Genomic DNA, 25,072 nt, shown 5'->3' with positions numbered 1-25,072 from the left:
GGACTGGGCGTTGGTGTCCGTAATGTAGGTGTCCTTAATAGAGGTTATACCATTATTGTCCAAAAAGGATATTCATGTGTATGAACACAGGGTTTGTGAAGCCTGCATATTCCATATTCCATGTGGATTCATGTGTATGAACATGGGGGTCATGAAGCCTACATATTACATATTCCATTTAATTGTAAATATTAAGTACTTCAAAGAATTTGATACCATTTATATGCAAACTTGAAATTACTTTATTGGCATTTTTTAGTGGACGTAATATTAATTTGCCAACATTGATATATGCAAGTTGTGTTAATTAGGAGAGCACCGGGCACTAAATTCATTCCACCATGTAATTAACTGAACTTAGTGTGGATTTATGTTCATCAATTACGCAAACTTCCCACCCAATTAGGTCAAATCGACTACCTAAATGGACTCGGGAAGCCATTGTTTGCGTTTACTGTCCGTAATTGCGAGATAATTGGATCAAAAAGCCACCTTGGCCGTAGTTTTGCCATTTCGGAAAGGACTGGACACCGGCACACACCACAAAAGGGTCATTCAGCTGAATTCATCCACCAATGGCACGAAGACAACATATCTTATCGGATCTTAATTTTCAACACAACATTTTATTAAAACCAATCATCATTTGAACATCGAATTTGATTTACAAACACAATCGCAAAAAACACCCCCCACACTGCAGTTGGTTGTACAACTGTTAAATCAGCTCCATGGCTGGATACCACAAATTGTGAAATGTTCAATTCAGCATCTCAATGGAATTTTAACCAGGACATGATAATACATTTTTATGATTCATTGCAACAATACCGGTACAGAGTCCGTTGACAACACACTTCTAAATGATTCCTCAAAACAGGAATCTTTTCTAAATAGAGCCAACCAGCAGCTCACTAAGACATAGGTGCCTGCATCCACACATAATCTTCAATTCCAGGGAGTGACCATCATGCCGAGTTTCAACATTGGAACCTCCCTTAGCAGACACCTCTCTATCAAGGACAACCTCTATATCAAGGACACTAGTTTTGGTCCCAAATTGGTTGTTTCCACTCATTTTGACCTCTCTAATCAGGACACCTCTCTATTAAGGACAGCACTTGTCAGTCCTGAGGGTGTGTCCCTTATAGAGATGTTTTAATGTATTTACAAACAGAATTTCTAGCTTCTGGAGACATTGCCATGCAATTGCAACAAGTCTTCTCATTTAGAAATTGGTCTGTAGGTCCGTACTAGAGTCCGTCACATCATGGCCAAATGATGTCAAGGTCATCATGAATTCTTGACACAACCTCAAGATGTCATCTCACCAATTTACTCCCAGAATATTAGGCCCGCAATGCAACAACCTTGATATACACAAACTGGGCTAAAATGGAATATGTCGTATTGTATAAATCTTATGGAAACAAATTGTCAACTTCAAAAATGTTCTCCTAATTTCCCCATTCTAAAGCCTTCACAAATTCCTCTTCTGAAAACTGCAGCATCTTAGCAGCCTCTATGTGCATCTGAAAATAGACAACATTGAATCATTCTCAACATGTATTGTTCTTAACACCTTCAGCGCCGAACCACGTAGATCTACGTGGCCCAAATCCCCCTCCCCTTTGAGCTGGTTATCGGAGTCTCATGGACTTCATGGAAGAACTACGCCATCGCCATCTTCAGGGCAAGACAGGAACCAAACGGTCCTTTCAGTTCCATTCGTGCCCTGAAGATGGCGATGGCGTAGTTCAGAACTTTAAATGACTTCATGAAAGAACTACGCCATCGCCATCTTCAGGGAAAGGTAGGAACTGGAAAGACATCTTCTTGTCTTTTCAGTTCCTGTCTTGCCCTGAAGATGGCGATGGCGTAGTGCTCTCATGAAGGAACTACGCCATTGCCATCTTCAGGGCAAAGTAGGAACTGGAAAGACCTCTCTTGTCTTTTCAGTTCCTCCCTTGCCCTGAAGATGGCGATGGCGTAGTTCTTTAATGAAGTCCATGAGACTCCGATGACCAGCTCAAAGGGGAGGGGGATTTGGGCCACCTAGATCTACGTGGTTCGGCGCTGAAGGTGTTAATAGCCGCAAGTATTCTAATTGAAACTAATTTTCAAATTGACTGTATTCCTCTGTTGGTGTTCAGGGACCTGACAGGGTCAAATGACATAGGGACCACTGGACTTTTGTTTAGACTACAGCTAAGACACCCAGCTATGATTCTACCGCTCTGATTTTCCGTAGCGCTGTTGCACTTTCCGTCACGAGCCACCTGTTTCAACAACACAGCCGCAACAAAGCCTATAACGTCACAACGTCATTGAAAAACCTCCCTGCGTCATGATGTCATTCAAGCAGTAAAGAGACTACATTCTGTCATGATGTCATTCTACCTGTGAACTTCAAACAAGGCAGATGCAAGTCAATCCCAGCCACCCTGATGAGGCCTAGAGGTGCAGAAACGTGCGTCCGTGGAGGAACAACCCAACAAAAGGGACCACTGGACATTGCTATACACTACAGTTATGGTATCCAGTTCACTTCAACTATTCAAAAGACACAATGTACCTTACCAAGAATGAAATATTCCACAAACTAACCTTTTGTCGTTTGAGAATATCGATCAGTTTCAACTGCTTCTTGAATCCCGTCATCAGCTCATTCTTCTGTTTATCAAGGCGTTTATTTTCTGCCAACAGCTGCTCGATTTTCCTTTTGTCTAGTTCGGAAGTATCCTTAAACCAATAAGAGACAAATTATGCACAGGCCTATCAATCATATCAGGTGTGTTGGGCTTGAACTGACTAAATTTAAAAAAACAAGACCAGACTTGGCTTAACTCATTCAGTTCCAATTGCTACTGTAAGACGGCAGCACCAATCTGAGTTTTTTTCTCTACAGGGTGTCCAAGAAAACATTCCCCTCACACAATCGATACGCAACAGAATTCTATTGTGCAAGGGAAAAGTTTTCTGTGCCACCCTGAAGAGGCAATGCAAACTGTCACACACAACAAACTCGATCGATCCTTTAGACAGGCTAGAAACATTTTGCACCACATTTTCTTTTCGGTTCCTTAACTTTTACTATTGGATAACTTTTGCTTGAGTACATTTTGGGGAACTATGGGAGCCGTAATGCAGAATGGATGAAGTTACATTTTGTGCTTGTGAGCTTTGCGGATCAGGTCTGACAACATTTTTCTGGATTACTGTTACTGTTACCAGTAACTTACTTTTGTTGATGATTTAAACCTCGTCATCTGCTGTTTATATTTCTCAACCTCCTCCAACGCTCGGTTCAGACGGACCTCGGTCGCACCCTGACTGGAAACTTGTTGCTTTTGTGAACGTTTCAGACTTTCAAGATCCTGGAAAGATGAAAATATCGTTAGTCCAGTTCGAAAAACAAATTGTTAAGATAATCATTTGTGAGGCACTCCACAAAAAGCTGACATTTGGAGCCAAAGTTTGAAAATGAGTTTATGATGGGTCAATTTTGCAGGGTTAGGGTTAGGCCATTTTTAATCAAAAGAAGAAAATACCTGCCCATTTCTAATCCTGGCAGAAGCACTAGGTTTATTTATTTTGTACCCATGTAGGACAGGATATTACATGGGTAACATTTACCCAGGAAGGGTAATTTGCTACCCATTTTGGACAGGGTCACTTCATGGGCCACATTTACCGTGGAAGGATATTTGGCACCCAACTTTGACAGTATCTTTTCATCGGTCACATTATCCCAGGAAGGATATTTTGATTCTTTACCTTCTTATTAGAATTCAACTGATTCTCCAATAAGTCTGCCTTAGCCTTCGACTCCTCCGATAACTTCTTATATTTTTCAATCTGTCCCTGTTGCTGGGATGCCGTGCGACTGAATCGTAACCTCTCATCCTCGGCATCTTTCAGCTTAACCAGCAGAGACGAGTTCTCTTCATCCTGAAATCGAAAATTCTAAGTTCTACAGAGAGAGCAGAGCCATAGACCTTTCCATTCCTGCTGCCGAATTAAACCCTTTTTAGGAGGAGAAAAACCTTTAAGATTCCTTGGAAAATCATGTCAAAAGATTCAGTTTACGGCAAAAGCCGTTATTTTCAAACAGCATTCGGCTTCATATAAGAGATTTTCAGAATTGTTCAGAACAAGTTATGGACCACTCCTCTCAGAAAGATAGGGGGGTGATCACAGCCTTTTACCTTCTTCCCACATTCATGAGCTAGCCTATCGACCTCCTCCTGCATGACTCTCAACTTGGCTTTCAAGAAACGAATCTGGGCCTCTGGAATCCACAAAACAATTACTTAATTGATCAGAAATTCTGGACAAGCTGTGTAACCAATGGCCGTTGCAGCCAGCAAGGTACCCACGTGATCCTGGGAAGAGAGAAGCAAGTAGAGTCAAGTGCTTTTCTCAAGGCCACAAATATGAAACAACTGATCTTTCCGATCACTAATTTGACATGCTATTATAGTGCTTTGACCTGCTCTTAGCAATGAGGCTCTGCCTCTAGGAAAAACTTTTGCATTCCTACCTGTTCCCATATCTTTTGCAGCAGATGGCAGAACATCGTCATCTTCCAACTCCCTCGGGTCGAATTCCCCTTTATCCAACTTCCCTTCTATATTAGATATGGTCTTCTTCAAACTGTAGTCTCTAAACTCTGTCACAAATGCATCATCGGGGACAGCAACGTCATCTGCTAGATTTGACTTTGTTTTTTTGGACTGGGTCCTTAAAAAAGTTGAGAAGACAAAATATTGTAACGAAGGTGAAATTCAACGACGCAAAGTACAGTAGACCTCACTGATCGGAGTACATTCGGAGCTAAAGCATGAAGTGGGGCTGTGCTATCATATTGCGAGTTTAGCGATTCTGCTACACTCACCTCGAGGATGGCCTAGCTTTTGCCGAGATTGGACGTGCGGCGGTCGTCGGCCGACTGTGGTTGCTAACTTTAGATGGCGGACGGGTGCTACGTTGAGTTGGTGGCCGGGACTCCTGCCCCTGATCCTCGTCACTTTTATTTGACAACGACTCCTCATCTTCCCAATTCCTGCAGTTGAAATTCATTGGAAATTAATCTGGAGTATATCTACCTGTACCTCATGATAATAATTCGCATCAAAATATCGCATCCAAGACAAAAAGGGGTAGTCTTTGGTAGACTCCTCACGTCATCAAGCAAATACTCAAGTTCTTCCTTCTGCAGGTTTTACTCTGTACTTGGAGATGTTATTCTCCAGGGAGTATTCCTACTCCAAAGCGGGATGGGCATTTATTTACCACTACGGTGAGGCACCAATTGGGTTTATTGGCCACGTGACTCCGACTTTGGCCAGATGTGGAATCCACTCGGTCGGGTCCCTCACCTGCGAGAGATCACCTGAACAAATACACACCTGAGAAAATCATCAGCATTTATGTTGTCAAGGAGGGACGGCCTGGACAGGGCGGACTCTTGCCCTTTCTGAAATTGGAACAAGAAATACTGCAATCAAAGACACCATTTTCAAACACCCTACAAATCTAAAACAAGGCCATTATCTATATGAATGCACCGAAGGAATTTCTTTCTCTTTGGAACTTAACTTTTCAGATTCAAATTCACCTACAACTAGTCTTTCTCTAACTTCAGATTACCGGAATACGCATCAAGGTAGAGTCTTCCAAGGAATACTAGCAGCCACTACTTGGAGCACTCAAGAGACTATCAAATTAACAAGAACAATCTAAGTGCCTCAGAAGAGATTTGACCCATGACCTCTTGGTCGGTTGGCTGAAATATCTTTCTTCAAAGTCCAATCCTTCCTTACCATCACTTCTTCAGCTTCATTTAACAGCGATGCAGTCTTTGCTTCCAGTTCAGCATTGAGACGTCTGAAATGTGACAAATATTTGTATCAACACACGTACACTCCATTATCTGGAATAATTTTGAAGTTATTAGATGCATTCAAAGACGTTTGGGTTTTTAAATGGTAGATCGCATGACTGGCCTAGGACTATGGACCATGTGGTGGAAAATTGCCACCAATATTTACTCCTATACATGCTACCCGAAATTGGTGGCTTGCATTGGAACTAAATTTTTCCCCTTGTCCGTCATTAAAGGCATTCAAGTGTGTTGGTCAACCATGTCTATCTCCTTTGTCCCTCCACCATAAGGCCTAGTTTCCCCTTATGACATCACTATTTTGGACACTTAGCGCCCCATTTCTGGAAAGGTGTATAGTATAGGCCTTTTCGAAGAAGACGAATTGGAGTCTTAACAATCAAATGCGCACACTCAGAACATGTCAGAAGGCCTAAGCCGACTTCGGACAATGCCATAAGCCACTGTGTCCCTTTGTTCCATGTGAAACGCACGACCAAACCAACATCTTCGAAAAGGTCGATTTATTTAAACATACTTATATTCCTCCTCCTTCCGAAGGAGATCATTGGACGGTTCCAAGTTGTTCCTGATGTTGGTAGCAGACTTCCTTCCACCTGTGGCAGGGCGTCCACCACGAGACTGAAAAAGATGTCATAGTTACTGTGATTAATGTTTACATCAATATTTCACCAAATACCTTCGCAAGCATAGAGACTAGAGTTGAATCTACTACCCAGGGCAACAAAATCCACATATTCCTTATGTACAGGACCTTACGACACAAGCAATGAGAATCTCTCAATGCTTGTGGCTATGTCTGTACACGTGACCTGGTGACTGTGACGAATTCTTCTTCGTGAGATTCTTTCATCATCATATTGTCTATTGATATTTACAAGGAAACTGGGTTTTCAGATGGCGTCGTCCATTACGTCACCTTTATGTTATGCATTTGCATGAGCAGCCAGAACTGTCAGTGACAGTTTCATTGTTGCTCACCATAGGCATAGGCCTACTCATCATTGCAGTGAGTGTGGGCCTAACTACAGAATAGCCGGGACAGTAGTAGCTCTGTACATTATGTACACCCTGTCCCTCTGTACATCACATTATGTACACATTCCTATCATTTAGCACAGAGTGTCCCGGGTATTCTGCAGTTGCTCCGCAGTGTGTTGTGATGTGATGGGGGGTAGGCCTACCTAGCCTACCTCTAGTTAATAGTTTCATTTTGATTTTTGACACTCCATGATTTTCATTTACTGAATACTTCTGCAAATACAGGCATCAGAACTTAATTTTATGTTCTAAACGTTGGTGTCATGATCGAAGGCAGTTCATCAAAAAGTCATATATATCAAAGTTAACTTAAATCATCAATTAAAGCACAGAAACCTGAGAATTTCTCCCAAAATTTGATTGCTCCGCCATGGCAATTTCGCTAAAGTTCCGATTTGCACCAATTTTGTGGGGAAAGTATTTTCTCATTAAATCTATTTTTAGACCCAAGTCGGGATAATGTGACCTGAGCGCCACCATCGGTGCTGATATAAACCAGGCAGCTGAGTGAGAAATTGTTCAAGTTTTTTGGCGGGAATAATTTGAACTGCGCAACATGTGGTCATGAGTGAATAAGAGAGTTTAGTTAACCCGCCTGGTTAGTGTCCGTTCTAGGAGTGGGGTGTGCGTGTGTGTTTGGGGGTGGGGTGCAATCACTGTCATATAATTATGGATTTATTATCTCTTTATTACTGCATTAGGGGCAAGTAACTTAAACTGTCTTATTATCCCGGCATCTCAATTCAGGCACAAGTTTTTGGGGGCGGTGAAGGGGTGGCATATTCATATACCTGGATATTCGGAGGTAACGGAGCAATCACCTGTTGGTCAAGATGATAAGGCCCAGTCAATCACTAGACAAGTATTAGACACTGAGATTCCCCATCAGATGCATCCTGACATCAGGTTTTCTTCACTCCTATGTCGTATTTCGAGAGGCGGAGTATATTGAAAATGAAATGGCCAGGGCCATTGTGCTCACCTCATGTGGAGGAAAGATGGATGAAGAGCATGGTATTGTGTCATGTAGTGTTAGGCAAGGACAGACGCCTCTGAACTAAGCTACTGGTTTGACAGTGGATTTCTGAATTAGATGACTTTGGTTAGTTTCACAACGCATGGTGGGAGCAGTGAGTTTCTACACATCGTCAGATGCCATTGTTAGTGCAATAATAAAAAGACAACAATATTTGGATATAGAGATTTTAATGATCAAATAGATACGAAAATGATGCCAGAAACACAAATACATGTACAGAATGGACTGGTTGACAAGACTGGAGCAGGTTTCACAGGCCAATGTTAGCCAAGGTTGACAATTACTCGCGAGAAATACTTGGATTTGACCACAACAATCGACATTACCCACAAGCTAGCACCCAGGTCGGAGGTGATTGAAATGGAACACTGGTTGGTATGATCAAATTATGCCAACAGCCTGTAAACCTGTGTTAATGTGCCCTAGTGTCAAGGACACGGGCCATTAGTCCATATCAAGTGATGTACATTTCATTCAGCTTTCCCCGCGGACGAGCTAGTGGGTAATGTTGATTGTAATGGCAAATCCATTGAACTACAGAAAAACCTCCTTGAGGGCAGGGCATCTTCTCTCCTAAGGACACTTACTTTGGTCCCCAATTGGTGTTTTCCATGTGTTTCATCAGTGTGCCCCTTACTGCGGAGTGAACCCTTATCAATCAAGCCCTATGCCGCCAAGATCATTTGTGGCTAGTAGGTTATGTAGCTGCTCGTGCTTAGACTCCCTGGGCAGCCCATTGCGTCATCCTTATTTGGTCTCCTTATGGTGAGGAACGAGGCCGGTCCACTGCGTCGGGAGTGTACTCATGCTGAGTACAATGAGAAATAGATCATGTTTGCATTCCAAACTTGATTGTTATGATGGCGTTAAGAATGGACCAAGCCCAGCTTCACTTGACAACAGGTCCAACAGAAGAAATCAAAGTTGGAAATCGAAATCAAAAATTTGATCACTGAAAACTTCATAACCTCTGAAGAAAATTGATCATTTGGACAAGACACATTTTTAAAAGCGTAACAATTTTGCATTGCAATCCCAACATACACCTGAGATGCAATGTAAACCATTTTTTCCCTATTTTTGAAAAACGTAACCCCTAAAGCCTACTGTGCAAATTAGTTCAAAATTTTAAAATGAATTACATAAATCTACATATCTACATATGCCAGTTTATTTGCTAGAAGCACTTTGATGGCTGAACAAAAATGCAAATTCACAATCCCCAGGTCCAGTTGACAATGAGCCTCATTCACAAAATGAGAAGTGAGAACAGATATTTCTTTGAAAATCTGTTCAGCCATCAAAGAATTTTTGAAGTGACTGACTTGATACGGTGCCATACTTTACCATATATATAGTTTTTACATATTACAAAAGCACATACATTCATTAACCCATCCACCCTCTGAACTCAAAGTGGACCATCCCATTTACAGTTTCAGGAGAGTCTACTCAGTACTATAGGGTACATTAAGATCACCATTTGAGCAGTTGCTAAGGCAACCAAATAATCAGTCGCTATGGAAACAAATGTTGCTATGGTTACATTGACTTTTTGAAAAATTATGCGCCAAACTTTTGAAAAAGATGAATGCATGATGAAAATTTTGGACCAACGAAAGGAGTTGAATTGTATATCAGACAAAACTGAGAAAAAAACTGAGAAAAACACAACATAGGCTGTCAAAATTGAGAACAAAATACACGGCTTACAATGAGTTTGAAAGTTTCCGGAATGTCAGTCTTGTCATGGCGTTCGGATAGGGTGAAATCGACAACGGCCCAAAATTTCCACATTTGGAAGACGCACATAAAGCACAGCATTTACAATGTATTTGCTCCAAAATGAAAACAAACCTTGCCCCACATCCTAACAATCAACAGATCTATGTACATTCTCCTTGATTATTTATCACCTGAGGGTGAGGTTTGTTTTTATTTTTCAAAATGCGCTGTAGGCAAAGCAGAGATTATGAATTGACGATATTATGAAATTACATTTTACACCTTCAGTACTGAATTTGGCATTGACCGACAGAATGAATCGACCTCCAATGGAATTGACCACAACTTCAAATATCTGAAACTTTGTTGATTTAAAGGAATTGTACCTCAAAGCATCCGACAAAACCATGACTTTTAACCCTTTCGCTACCCAAGACGTGCATAACCTGTCATGCCCCACCAAATTTCAATTCAACAGCACTTGGTCGACCCTCTCTGAACATGTCTAATACATTCAGGGAACATTCGTTTCAGCCTCATAGTATAGCTGGCAACACTAGAGTAGAAGGTACTGGAATAGTTTTGGTTGTACAGATTTAGAAATCTCATTATTTAGTATTGATATTCACTGTCGGCACAAGATGACACTGGCCAAAAAATGGCTGCCTCAGCGAAAAGGTTATAGTCTTCAACTCTTGAAAAAAAAGTTGGTGCACAGTTTTCCCTTTGCAATTTACGTTTGGATCTCCCCTTTAAAAATCGTTTACAATTGGTTTCTTGGTTGATTCAAGTACTGCAACATGGCCGCTTCCTGTCCGAACTCGAATCCGTCAGCGGAATTATGGGCTGGCTGTTCGAACCCGGCGATTCTGTGTCGGATCCATCACGGATTTGTTTCTGTGAGACTATGCGATAGATTTCTGAAAAAGAAACAAGGGATGTGATGTTTAGTCTGTTTGCGAAACCAGGCCGCAAGTCATGCAAGATCCCTCTAAATCTTTTTTAAAAGTTTCCACGACCCAAGATTGTGAAAATTTGAGGCAATCCCGACATGCAATACTTTCAAAATGCCCCCTTATTGGCAAACATGAGACCCAAGTAAGAAAATGTCCACTCAAATGTGAGACAGGCTCAGGCTAAAGTAGGCACTTTCGCCAAAGACAGATATTGAGTTATTGACAAGAGCAGACCATGCAATAAATTACCTTTAAAATGACATATGACACTTGTCAGTTGCTTGAGAATGGATTGAGATAGACACGAAAAAAATTTGAGAATTTTGTTTTCTAGTTTTTACTTTTTTCTATTCTTTTCATGATGCAACAGGCACCTAAACTTTTCAAGGGTTTGGTACATTACTACAATGGGTGAATCTAGAGCAAGGACAATGCAGAAAGTTGTAAAAAACACTAAGGATTGAACTAATCTACGTGCATGCTAAAAGCAAAGACTAGCAGGGGAACAGATGGTAACAAAATTGACATGACGGCTAGAATAGAAGAGGAACTTGTCATTAATGTCAATTTCTACAGCTAACATTATGGCGAAAACATAGTGCAATTCAAAGCAAAGCAAAGGCTGCCTAGCGATATCTACCAACACCGAGCCATGCGCCACGTCAGAAAATTCTGAACCACTGAAGCTATTCGGAGGAAAAACACAGACCAATGAAAAAATCAAATGAAAAGCTCAGACCTTGTTTGGATGGACGGTCCATGGCTGAAGCTCCATGAATAGGACGATTGTTTCCTTAAACTGTCATTGCCGAGTTCCTCCAAGCATTGCTGCATAACTTGGGGTGGAAGGGGGGAAGGTCGACCGGACTGGGTCAACTTGCTAATGGGCTAAATTCACTTTCTGGTCCTTAACTAAACATGCTTCCTCCGTTTCTAAATCTATTAGAAGTAGGAATCTCACCAAAAAGACGGGCTATGATTCAAACTTCTGACATTCTGACTTCCACATTTCAGTAGACCCTTTCTTGTTCTGGGTGAAATCCAATGAATTTCGGATTCCTTCCTGTTCCAACTTTCAGACTGCCGTCGATTGTTTTCTTTTGTAGGACATTTATCGCCGAAGGCAGGAAAACAAGGCATTCTGAATTCCATTCAATTCAATTATTTATTATTACACTAGTATAAGTCTGTACATAAGGAAAATAACACTGTTCAGTGCTGCCACCAAGCAGAAATTGGTGGCACTGTGCTTCACCTAGTGGGTAAATCAGAAACTAACAGGTCTTATTTTGTCAAAAGTTGGATTGGAATAACTTCAGTGTGATGTTGCGTTAAGACGGATCAGATGTGTTCAATACTTCTGACTACAGAACAAAACATTCACTTCATATGTCATCGCAGACTTTCAAGCATAAAATCACAATGAGGTTATTATTCAAACTACTTTAACAAAGTCAATTTGGTTCCATTTAGTGGCAGAGAACGCCTGATGGGGGGGGGGGGGGGGGGGAGGAGGGTGTCACGGAATGATTCCAGTGGTCCCAAAAACAAAGCCTACCAGAAAATCCGTCATTTTCCCCAACTACAGAGCTTTACCACTAGGTGGCCAACTGATGCCAGTGTTAACAGTCGTGTGGACACAAAATACAGTAGCTAAGAACCTAAATTATATTTTTCTTAAAACAGCAAAAAATTCAGTGCAAAATTTTTACAAATCACAGAGCGTAACCCAGAAACCAGATAAGTTTTATTTTATTTCGAGGATGAAAAATTAACCCCCTCAGGACTGACTCCCTTCTTGTATGAACATTGTCTTAAAAATTTCTTTCAAACTCTTGTAAATTTTACGCAATTCTGAAATGAATAACAAGCCCAATAACGTAGGTATTCATTTCGAAGTGCTTGGAATGAATAGAAGCATGGTACTAAGTTGATCCTAATTTTGTTACGTTTTTACCAATTTTTTTTTTGGGGGGGGGATATCCTTGAAAGCACACAGTCCCTAAAGGCCTCTAAGACAAAAACAAGCACAGACAGGGGCTAATCCTAAACTTTCAAGAGTACTAGCAATTTCACAAATTAAATAAATATGTTACAGCCATTTCATAAAAATCACACATCACCGCATATGACATTAGTTTGCGATGATGGCGCAAGTTTATACAAATGAAAAATCGCGTACAGGATTTCAAGCTTTTAGCGGACACTAAATCAAAGTTCACATCACCGCCATTAACATTAGTTCGCGGTGATGGCGCGAGTTTATACAAATGAAATATAGCGTACAGGTTTTCAAACTTTTAACCATTTCATAGCCAAGACGAAACTATAGTGGCAAAGTGTGATTGCCCCGCTGTGCAAAATTGTTAGACTGCTTGACAACAGCCTAAAGACAATAGTACAGTGTAACCTCCCTTAGTGGATACCTTTCTATTACGTACAACCTCTCTATTAGGTACACTAGTTTTGGTCCCAAATTGGTTGTTGCCATTCAATTTGACCTCTCTAATCAGGACACCTCTCTATTAAGGACAGCACTTGTCAGTCCCAATGGTGTCCTTAATAGAGAGGTTCTACTGTGGTGTAGTTCAGTGTTTCTGTAAAACTGAAGCAGGTCTGAAGTGCAGGAGTGCATACTTCAAATTCTGGCTATGAAAAGACTAAAAGGTTGATTTGATACAATTTATAAGCGTATTTACACAATGTCTGTCCGTATGCAAAATGACTTTATGATGATATGTCGCCGTCCCAGCTTTCTTCTCAACCAATCAGATTACACCAGCAATGCATTCTGGGATGTTAGGTTACAGTCACTTTTGAAAATGTCCAGATTTTGCAATCAGTTACGCATGCACATTGATAGGTAAACAAGCCGTAACTATGGATACATGCGCATGCATATAACAGATGCAAATTCTGGACATTTTGTTCCAACTTCTGTTGACCGTGTTGGCTGGTTATGAGTTTGGACAACAGATGGCACGGAATGTGACAAAACACACAAGAGATCCACATTTTCCACACTTAATAGCACATTTTCTCTTTTCTCTTGTTATTAATCCATACCCTGCAATTTCAAAACACATCACATATCGCTGTAGCCATCTGGTGTCAAAACCACAAACCAACAAAACATCTTCAGCCAATGCAGAGCAATACACAACCAGGCACCCCTTAGTTCCCAAAATGGACCAACCAAACATAAACAAATGATTTGATGAGGACAAAACCACTTTGTAGAATAGGGGTGTCACAAACAGAAACACGTTGACTTGGAATATAAATTATTGATTATAAAAAAATCATGTTATATTACAGAAACTTTCTTATTCATTCGGACAATGTGCCACGCGGATCAAACAACCAGCCGTTTTATCTTTCTGGTACAATTTCAAAGTTTGTTTCGAAAGGCATCTGCGCCAAGAAACGATTCTTTCAAATACGAGGCAAGGGCTGTCGGCATTGGCAAAGGTGACATCTACACCAGTCACCTCTGTGGCCCTGCGTTCAATCCCAGTACTGAGTACACTAACATTACAGGAGAGACTCTCTTCGACAGTGTAGTTTCCTCCGGGCTACCCAGTTTCCTCCTACAGTATACACTGCACGACTAGTGTCTTAAGAGACACTATGGAGCTCACACTATGTTACCTCATATGCTCACAGCCAACTTTTTTTAAAGCAACAAATCATCTGTTAAATGGTCTTTGTCCATTACAATAAATTAAAGGAGTTAGATTAAAATCGACTGGTGAGATAAGGTATCACCGACAGCAAAGACAGGACCTTAAAATGGGATGGCATCTTTGAGCATGCTTTTATGTCAATTCTTAAAAAACATTTCTTGAGGAAAAAATTTAAAGGAAAGGAAAGCTGTATGGAGTAACCTGAGCAGATGTGAGATCTGAATGAAAAGTTTACCGATTTGTGAATTCTCAAAAATGTTCTCGAAAGATGGCGCCCATATGTTTACAAATGTCGATCACTGCTGTTGCCATGGTAACCAAAACCCAGCCACATAGCGAGTCCATATCACACTCACCCTTTCTGCATGGTTATCTATTTGATCTAGGTTAAACTGTCAGCGCCCCTCAGACCTTTCAACAAGTGTCGAATTTGAAAAACCCACCCCATCTCGACCCGACGTAGCTGAGTGCCAAACAAAGGTTCTTACAAAAATTTCGGGCAGAAAAAAGCAGATTTTAAATGACGGACACAACTTGGTTCCAAAAACGGTCAGTTTGTCAAGTTCGTGACAGAGTCAAGCGAGCCAAATTTCCCTGGCAGAAAATCCGTCTTCCACAAATCGTGTCCTTGCACTAATTGGTTACATTCAAGTCAGTACAGTCCCAAACAAGTCTTCGATCAATCGCACTTTTCACACACATCATCAATCCAGTAACTGCTCTCCTCTGGGATTTCTAAATGGCGCCCCCTGTCTTCAGATTATGTACTACAGCACGCACGTTTTTGGCTGCCGCCCGGCTCGGTCGGTTCCACTTTAATCGGTTGTACGCTCGTGCTAAGCTGGTCGTCGTCGCCTGGTGAATCGTGGATTTGCTTCTGAGAAACAATCCGGTAGATCTCTGTCACGGGACGAGAAAAACAAACGCATGCAGAAGATGGAACAAAAAATTTGAGTCAACGAAAAAATTGTTGGAAAAAATTTGATCAAAAATATTCTATACCAAGTAGGCCTATATCAAGGGGCGCTATGAAAATCATTACAAGTAGGCCTACATATTTTGTGATTTTAAATTCCGAGATTAAAAAAAATCTGGGTGTCTTTTATAGCTCATGTGTTTTCCCATATGGAGAATGGGGATTCCTCTGAAATGGCATTGCTAAGAAGACTTGTCAGACTATTTCAGGATGGATATTTTTCGACGACCAGAAAGTTTGAACGTCGAAGTTTTCTTGGGAGAACATGCAATCTCCAAAGGTGGCGAGAAACAGAATGGGGAATCCCGTTTATAAGAGACAGCAAACTAATTTAATAGGACAGAAAGCCTGAATACTGAGCTAGTTCCCTTCAAGGGCTGTAGTTTTGAAATCTCCCAATGAGGGCGTTACTTGGACACCACAGGAATGTTACTTTTCAGTTTGACGATGAAATGTTTTTGCTTCGGGATAAATTTTAAAATTTCAGTCCTTGAAGGGCGAGGGTTCAAAGCATAGGATGCAACTCATAAAGAAATGCCACGAATATGGTTAGAGCCTTTATGCACATAATACAGGGTTATGCACACATAACACTCAATTCATTCCGAATTAACTCTGAAATGCACAAATTTCAAGCAAACAGCGGAAATTTCACAAATTTACAATTTTTTTCTCTCGAGCGAATTTTACATGCAGCATGGATTTTGTTAGTAACACGCCAGGTGGTCAGTAATAACTGCTCAAATGTAGTTTATTTAGACTACGTGCAGTGCTGCTATTCTCTACCCTCCAAGGACTGATATCACTATTTTCTGACAAAATATTTTATTCAAAGTGTTGTAAAGTTGAACAAGGACTTAAGGAAAGGCCATGTAGGCCCTAGTTGGTCAGTTGAGCATCTACATTGGGGCAGGAAGGCCTACATAGCTAACAGAATTGAGGGAAAATGTTGAAATTTCATCTCAGAAAATAGAGCCTCCAGTCCTTGTGGGATTGCTTCAGGAAGTATGTGAATTTCTGACGGCCATCATAACTCATACACACTTCCTGTATAGAGGGCATTACTGGGTCCATCAGAAACATGACAGATCAGGTGAGGTGCTACAATTACAGTCTTGGTGCAATTGTAGCTCCTCAGTCGACCCATCTGTCAATCACCATTAGGTTAGCTCCGCCCATCTGTCAATCAATTTATGTCAGTTTCCATGTCAATCAATCAACTCACCTGTTAAGATATTCTGGAAGGCAGCCTCTACATTCGTGGAATCTAAAGCGGAGGTTTCAATAAATGATAAGTTATTCTTCTCTGAAAAAGAAGAAGGGAAACGTTATAGATTACATTAGAACCTCTCTATCAAGGACAGCCTCGGGACTGACAAGTGCTGTCCCTAAGAGCGGTGTCCTGATTAAAGAGGTCATTGAATGGAAACAACCAATCTGGGAACAAAACAAGTGTCCTTAATAGAGGGGTACCTGCTAAGAGGGGTTCCACTGTACAAGTACAGGTGAACCTCTCTATCAAAACTAGTGTCCTTGATAGAGAGGTTGTCCTTTAGAGAGAACACTGAAGTAGAAGTCAGTTGGGAGGGCAAGGATATTTCTTTCAACATCGACCACTCTCACCTAGGGGATCTGATTGTGCAATATCTGCTCATTCTTACCGGCAAAAGCACGAGCCTCCTCTGTCGGTACGGCGCGCAGATGGCGTAAATCACATTTGTTTCCAACTAACATAATGACAATGTTGTTATCGGCGTGGTCGCGTAATTCCTTCAACCATCGCTCGACGTTTTCATACGTTAAATGTTTGGCGATGTCGTAAACTAATAACGCCCCTACAGCTCCTCGGTAATATCTGAAAGGACAAGATAGGGAGTTAGACACGCGTCAGAGGAATCATTCCAGGCGGACATCTGCGACCCTTCAGAACAAAACCAGGCACAGGTTGCTCTGCCTCTGATGAAGTCCGAGGATTCTGCCATTGTCTCCCGGTGTCATTTAGGCTCATCTTCTGTGCGACATGCACCTAGTTTTGCAGTGACCAGGTCACACATGCGATGTAATTATGTCAGAAAGTTGTCTATTGGGTTGGCCTACTCTTTAAAGAAACAGGTGGCTTGCTACTTCGGACAATGCCTACAGACATGGCAATCCTCTGTTCAAGATGAAACGCATGACTGGTCAGCACCAAAACAAACTTCTTCGAATTCGTCTATACTTTACAAACTTGTTAGCTTGATATCATTTTTGTCCGCTGTGTCCCGTCAGATCTTGGCTGTGATAGTCTTACAACCGTGTACAGGGTGTCACATGATACTTACGCACTAGTTATAGCCCGATATCGCTCTTGTCCCGCTGTGTCCCATATCTGGGCTTTGATAGTTTTACAGTCTACTTGTATACTCCTGAAGAACAAGATACAAAACAATTCATGACGCTCTGTATAAGGAATAACTAGGTAGACACTGAACCACAGATGGAGTCAGAAGTTTGCTTATTGACTGCATTCGGGAGTTCTTCACTACTTCACGACATCTAGATTTCTCATGAACTGAACACATTTACAGTAGAACATCTCCATTAAGGAGGACATCCGCAGGGCTGACAGGTGCTGTTCGCAATAGAGAGGTGTCCTGATAAGAGGTAACATTGAATGGAAACGACCAATTTGAGACCAAATCTAGTGTCCTCAATAGAGAGGTATCTGCTAAGGGAGGTTCTACTATATTTACAGAAGAATTAGATCAATTTGGGTGAGGTGCACCTCAAACAGAGGCAGATAAGATAGCATGGATTTTTTCCGAGGTCTAAGAGGAGACTCCAGAGGGAATGCCTAAGGATGTTTAGAATGGTTCGGACGTAGGGCTGTCAGATAAGCGCAGGAGGACGATATTCCAGGGAGAAGGCTTGAAGCATAATGCAAGAGTACCCCCTAGTGGTGGGTTCATGAACTAATATCAATCACTTACCTAGTTGCAAATTCTACTCCTATTGTGCTCTTGCTCTCCAAGTTGAATTCGTTTCTCGTAAATCTGGACAATAGATTACTTTTGCCGACACCAGAGTCCCCTATTAGCACAACTGCAAAACATAACGGGAAGGTGGGATCAATCAAGCGTCACTCGGTAATCATGAGGTATACCCCTTCCGCTTGGGGCAGAATAAAAGCTATAGAAAGAGGTGGGATTGTTCAGGAGAAAGTGACAGGTGTCGGGTGTCAAAATTCCGAATCATGTGACATACCGAGTACAAAAATCAACGCCAATTGTCTTTTTTTTATTATCTGTTTTACAAAACTGGTGGATGAGGTCTGCTTTGTGAGTACCAGTATCGCCAATCACTATAACTGCAATAGGGAGAAATGATTTAAAACCCCAGACTGAAATCCAAAATGACTGTCCTTCCAACGTCACTGCTCAGCCTAAATAGACACTTCACTTTTATTAGGTTGGCAGTGTTCTCCATAGGCCATTCGTCAGGGCGGCCCACCCTACCTTAGAAGAGCCAGGCTGCCTTACTCTAGGAGTTAGTAGAGGGTTTTTAGAGGGCCACTCTACCTTTAATTGCTGGCCACCTGTTGTGTTAGACACTGGCAAAACTCGAATATCAAGGGTACCACCCTACCAGAGAAAACCCTGTGAAGAACCCTTCTATGGCCAGGCACCCAAAAGAAGTTTGAAGTCCCTGCTCGCGAACTCGCGTACCTTTCCATATCATGTGATAATCCTCATCACAATACAGCTGGTTCGCCGTATAACGTGTCGTGTAATCCACCATTTTGGTTTTACGCAGCTGTTTTGGCGAGACGTGTTTGCTGCGGACTTGGTGATAAGTCGAATTGGACAACATCAGGAATTTTACAGTAACGAACTAATAGTTTTTCTTCGAAGGTCAGCTATAGTATACTCTATCCACCGAAAAAGATTTTCCCTCAGAAAAATCGCTGGAACCCTGAATTTAGTTCTTGAAATTGAGCAGATATGATCTCATTCTCAAATCATAAGAAATGCTGAATTCAAAATCTCTATGTCTTCGTCACAAACTTATCAAAAGGCAACATGTGATGTAGGCCTCTGTCTAGGAATGATGAAAATGATATTTCTGTCCTACCTATCTTATTCCCTAACACACCCTGTCCTCTGAATGATTTTAGAAAATCACAGGAAAAGTGATACCAGATTAGTGGAGCACTAATTGGCTTTGATTGACAGTCAATTATATCCTTGATTGACGGCCAATTGAATATAATCCAATTAGTATAGTATAGTATTCAATGGTGAAAACTAATTGGTCATTCAGGTTTTGATCCACAAATAGAAGAGGAGAAATCCTGGGAATGTTCAAGTACTGAAGTGGTTCAAGTACTGAAGTGGTTCAAGTCGGCCAGATTACAACACACCACCAGTCGGGCGGGGGGGGGGGGGTCTCGAGGGGTCTGGGGGGTCTGATCTGATCAACGGAGACCAGCAAAAAGGTCAACTAAAATGTCCTCACAGTGAACTCAAACCCGAAGACCCAAAATTAGTGCATGACTGTTCATCCAAGGCGAATTTCATGTTAAAATCCAGAAAGGAATGGCACAACTGGATCCAACCTGAGTCAGCTGTCTCAACTCAAAAAGGTGAAAGCAGTGGAGGTGATGGCACACTACGGAAGTGGATTTTAAATGTCAATATCCACCACAAAAAATGTCTAACAATGTGTTGTATACACAGAGAAATATTAATACATGTAGATCCAATGTCACTTCAGTATAATGAATTTTCCTGAGTTACAAAAAACATGAGTGTCTCCCGACAGCAGTTCAACTACATGAAGAGTATCACCATACTAGATGCAAGTGTAAATTACACAAATGTCCTCTCCATGTGTATCCCGTGCTGTGAATCTATAGCAAATATCAACGGATCCCACGCCACATATTGCAACTTCGATAAGTTTTCAATGCAACAGCTTTATAAAACACAGCCCATTTATACGATCAATAACGGATCGTATGCCATCAGAGCCGTATAAAGCACGATGTCATTCCAGTTTATCTCAATCTGATTCATAAACCAATACGCCACATGGAGGTGTATTATTTCACCGACAAAAATCCATATGACTCATATTTGTTGAACAAAGCTTGGGGCTGATTATGTTTATACCTGCGATGTTGTACCTGCCCAAAAGGGGGCAGCAGGGGACAACTCTGTCACAGCCCACTGGCACTCGGTTGTCCCATTCACCATTTTCTTTTCAATCAGTTTCGTCCAAGCAGTGAACAAAAACAGCAGAACCTCTCTATCAAGAACACCCTGGGCCATTGGATTGACAAGTTCCGTCCTTAATTTAGAGGTGTTCTGATTATAGAGGTCGATTTCAATGTAAACAAACAATTCGATATCAAATGCAGACGCAACTTTCACCAACATGATGAGTGGATGGCATAATCACGTTCAACTTCTGATTGAAAACAGGTGACATTTGTTGACATTTGTAGTTTGACAGCCAACAGACAGGAGCAGCACCCATCATTCAGAAACAGGTTCCCACCCAATCCATCGGAATATGTCCTTGGTGCAAATAGATGAAATACACTAACAATTCCTGGATTCCAATCATTCAAGTAATCAATAACACACTGGTCACCGCCTGGTTTATGAATATCAATACACGCGTACCACCTTGTTACAGCTAAACATAGCGTTGACAAATAGATTCTTTCAATCAATCTACATGTAGTTCCAACCTGGAAGTTTTGAGTTGGGTTCACTTGACGAGTCCATACCATGACTCATTGTAAAGCACTAAAGCCATTGTTTGGCAAGTGGTAGCCTTTTGTACTTTTCAGACCTCTATTTTTGGAAATTACAGCAATATTATTTTTAAATAGGTCAACCAGTAGTTCACTGAACCAGAGCATAAGACCAGCCATGCAACAGAACTGGACTTACTGATCAAATAAACACCCGTTTGAAGCACCTGGCTTGAGGACCTTTGCTAAAATGATCCATGTAGCAGCCTAACTTGCCCTGCCGCGCAAAAGAACTGACTGTGCAAATCACTTCTGCAACCCAACCTGAGGGCCAATGCTCGAGAAATCCTTGTGGGAGCCAGACTAGCCCTGCCATGCAATAGAAGTGGCAATAGTCGTCTGTTCAAAACCACTTAGATGCAGTATAAATGCAGAACAATTGGTTCAGGAGCCAGACAGCCCTGTCACTCATGCAATAAAACTGGTGATAATCACCCGATCAAAGTGCAGAACATGAGAAAACAGCCTGTGCAGCATCAAGACGAGCCCTACTATGCAATAGAACTTTGATGATTGTCTGTTCAAAAACAGATCAATGCAGAACAATCGAGAAGTGGTAAGACAGGCTGTGCGATGCAATTTGAAATTGCAACAGAAGTGGTGATAATCACCCGTTCAAAAGGCAGATTGATCCATCATGCAAGAATCCAATCGCATCCTAAAACATGTTATATCCATGAATCACACCTGTTGATGAATCCAGGGACCTGTACGACCCACACACCGACATACATGATACTACACAAGGGGTTAGGAAAGAGACTGCTTTTTAATCCGACAATACAATACTAGACTTCTGATCATAATGCCTTGTCATTTGAGACATGATTAGAACGCATCTTCCAGGGCTGGTGCTGGGTCGAAATTCTGATTAGCCACAGCGACTGGGAAATGCAGTAGCCTTTAAATTCATGATTAAACTTTCAAGCTCCACTTGAGTTGGGTGTCTGTATCAATTACAGGTCTGAGCTGCAGCTACTCGCAATCGGAGTACAAACCGCAATCACCAACCTATACAAACTGTACACAAACTGAACGGACCTGAAATTAACAATACACCTTCCTCCCCAACAGCCCCACAGAAGTCTGAACTGGAAGTCATACAGACATAAAGGAAGTCGTACATACAACAGGCTTGAGGACAACCTTAAGATCTTTTTATTCTTTGCAAGTTCATTTCAAGTTTTCCGAATACATGTCATACATGAAACATGACACATAAACCAACATTAAAACAAACAGGGAAGTAGGCCTACATGATGTATTTGGTAACATTTCGACAGCCTCAAATGCTAGATGAAATATCATGGGTCCTTGTTTGTCTTAGTAGGAAAGATCAATGGGCAATACATGACTGTTTATCAAGCTGGCAGGTCTCGAGGCCAAAGGCTGTCAAGACACCTCAGATGAGGAGCTCAATCAGCGTTACTCAATCGCCCTTTTTAGGCAAGGCAATGAGTCTCACGCCAACTGTGGGGTTCGAAACAGGGACCTCTTGACTGCTACAGTCACCCGATCCACTGAACCACAGTGGCTCTTGTACTTACTACTGCAACATGTCACAAGTACTATTACACAAGCGCTGATTGAAGGACATGGGCAATGATTCCACATTGTTACTGTACACAATTGAATTAATAGTCAAGTGTACGGCATTATTAACTGTGCCTGCAGGAAGTATGCAAAGCATGCAAATAAATTAGGCCACAATAGGTCTATATGTAGGGCTATCAACTTGAAGTAAATGGAATACAGTGTACAGCCGTCAGTGTAACTGGATTGACTAGGTCTGCCTGATATTGACAGAGGTTCAATCCACAACACTATGATCGATCAGTCGTATTCATGTGTATGACAGTCAACGCTCTCCACCACAAATTTCTTTGGCCCAATGTCTCATACGCCATCGGCCATTCTGCTACTGTGCCTTCATTTTAGTTTTAGTTAGGGTTGTGAGCAAAAATGCTCCCTGGATTTCATCCGAGTTACTAGAACTATGAAACCCAGACTGGATGACTATGATTCAACTGTCTTGAATGATATGATAAACAGCAGGAATTAGTCAGAAAATTCCATTAGACAATGACATCCATCAAGATGTCAATTGATCAGATCAGACATCAAATGTGGTAGTACGCAAATCTGAGTGCAGTCTGACGTCTTGTAGATTTCACTTGTTGTATGTATTGTATAGATACCCTTTATACAGGGTGAAGGAAGCCACTGCTGACCACAACAAACAAGCAGCAAACAAAAGACTACATTGTTGCACACCACATGATCTTTTGTTCGTTTTGCCTATACTATACCATGTATAGGCCTAGGTTTGTTTGGGCTAGCAGCGACTTCCTCTGACTGATGTAAAGTGATGTAGGCCTATGAAGCAGAGCGGTAAATCATTATAATACGACACTCAATCAAGAAGATGGCCTGGGAATGATTGCATCCTCGCTTTGCCAGCTGGCAGATTTCACATTTTAGCAGTCTCCCATTGTCTAAAGTGTACTGTTGCAACTTCAGCGCCAACTTCTTATAAAAGTGTCATACCCGTATAGGCCTATTGCTAGGGCCTATGCGATAGCCAAAGTATAGCAGCTAGCTACTATCCAACTTTGCTGGAGTTGAGGAGATGTTTTACAGACATCGTCTATTTTCAGCCAGTTGTCTGGATTTGACCATTTCATTGGACTTGTTGCACGATCGTCGTTTTATTACTCAAAATAAAATACAAACATTTTTTTTGACACTGCGACTGACCTGACAGGGCTTCCGGATGCGTCTAGAAACTACAACAACTTCGCTACTGAAGCACATCTTTGACAGAAACATTGATAGCATTCATAGAGGCAAAGTTGCTACCATTTACATTATGATAGGGCGTCTATTTTATGAAAAAACGCGACGCCAAGTCACCTAACTCACCTTTGAATAAGTAATCGTATTCGTCATCCTTGGTGCCCATTTTGTTCAGTATCCCAAATCTATGGGGACCTCTGAAATTCTAGCCTCCTATAGAGGATGTTTTACACAATTGGTGGCAAAACTAAGTCTTATGATGGATAGAAAACTACTTCTTGTTTCACTTTTTTGATTCAATTTTACAATAATCGCCAAGATGACGGTGATATCCAAGGATTTATCGGAGTTACGAATAGCAAAACAAATCCCCGGAAGGAACCAATATGGCGATTATAACGCCCCTCCAATCTGCGCAGGTCCGTGACGTCATTCTGCGCAAAGACGGAAGTCATTTTGGATTAGTTCTCTCTTCTGAGGAAAGGTGGCAGCCAACCGTCACTAAGGTCTCGTTAGGGAGTTTTTCCCGAATGTACGCGATGATGACGTGCCCCATTACCAGGACGTAACATTTATTTTATAATGCGTTTCCAAAGTGATTGCATGAGGACAACCCATTTGTGTCGTATATCACTGGAAACGCCCGATTCCCCTGATTCTGCAGGATGTTAAATCAGGCATTTTATTTGTTTAAATAAATCATAAGCTCTGTTCACCATCCCAAATGGTAATATTGCCAAGATAGTTGCTTTCGCTACACAAAAATAATAAAAAATCGAGGGTCAACCGTTGAACTTTTGAGATATGTTGAATTTTGCACAAATCAGCGAAAAACCCACCAACTGGCACTGTGGACGGCATTTCAACACGGGGCCGAGGCACATCCCAAGTTCAGTGTACACATACGTCGGCAACAACAGTAAAATGCGTAGTTTCTTGTTAGCCGCCTATTAAATAGCACTCTAGGTTTAAAAAAACACGTCTTTGCCAAAACAACTGCTAAATCAACACTGGAATATTGTGAGGACCAAGAAATCAATGATTTTTAAGGAACTACGGTTAGCTGCGCATGAATACAGAAAACTCCCTAATGAGACCTAACAAAGGGCCAAGAATTGTTCCAGTTCCATGATTTAGACCTTATGTCC

General features: G+C 41.5%; 2 protein-coding genes across 5 annotated transcripts; both read right to left on the bottom strand.

The window, feature by feature from the left end:
* Window positions 1-105: 105 nt before the first annotated feature.
* On the bottom strand, window positions 106-7,340 carry LOC135498923 (testis-expressed protein 9-like). Its single transcript, XM_064789440.1, has 11 exons — window positions 7,283-7,340; window positions 6,423-6,526; window positions 5,826-5,889; window positions 5,412-5,479; window positions 4,898-5,065; window positions 4,544-4,743; window positions 4,209-4,291; window positions 3,778-3,951; window positions 3,243-3,377; window positions 2,608-2,742; window positions 106-1,532 (listed from the first exon to the last, which is right to left on the bottom strand). Exons 1-11 carry the CDS (start codon window positions 7,316-7,318, stop codon window positions 1,458-1,460), a joined length of 1,242 nt encoding a protein of 413 aa, XP_064645510.1. The 5' UTR covers window positions 7,319-7,340; the 3' UTR covers window positions 106-1,457.
* Window positions 7,341-8,141: 801 nt separating this feature from the next.
* Window positions 8,142-24,318, bottom strand: LOC135499213 (ras-related protein Rab-11B-like). 4 transcript variants are annotated; one of them, XM_064789877.1, is made up of 6 exons: window positions 24,051-24,318; window positions 18,298-18,409; window positions 17,650-17,733; window positions 16,990-17,183; window positions 16,554-16,634; window positions 8,142-10,630 (listed from the first exon to the last, which is right to left on the bottom strand). In XM_064789877.1, exons 1-6 carry the CDS (start codon window positions 24,088-24,090, stop codon window positions 10,497-10,499), a joined length of 645 nt encoding a protein of 214 aa, XP_064645947.1. In that variant the 5' UTR covers window positions 24,091-24,318; the 3' UTR covers window positions 8,142-10,496. The 4 variants fall into 4 exon arrangements, with proteins under 4 accessions (XP_064645947.1, XP_064645945.1, XP_064645946.1 ...); XM_064789875.1 differs by lacking the exon at window positions 24,051-24,318 and adding an exon at window positions 19,033-19,584; XM_064789876.1 differs by lacking the exon at window positions 8,142-10,630 and adding an exon at window positions 11,813-15,252.
* Between the last annotated feature and the right edge of the window lie 754 nt (window positions 24,319-25,072).

This window comes from Lineus longissimus, chromosome 14, assembly GCF_910592395.1.
Source record: "Lineus longissimus chromosome 14, tnLinLong1.2, whole genome shotgun sequence".
NCBI lineage: Eukaryota > Metazoa > Nemertea > Pilidiophora > Heteronemertea > Lineidae > Lineus > Lineus longissimus.
Note: the sequence above shows the minus strand (reverse complement) of the source record. Positions and strands in the feature narration are given on the sequence as shown.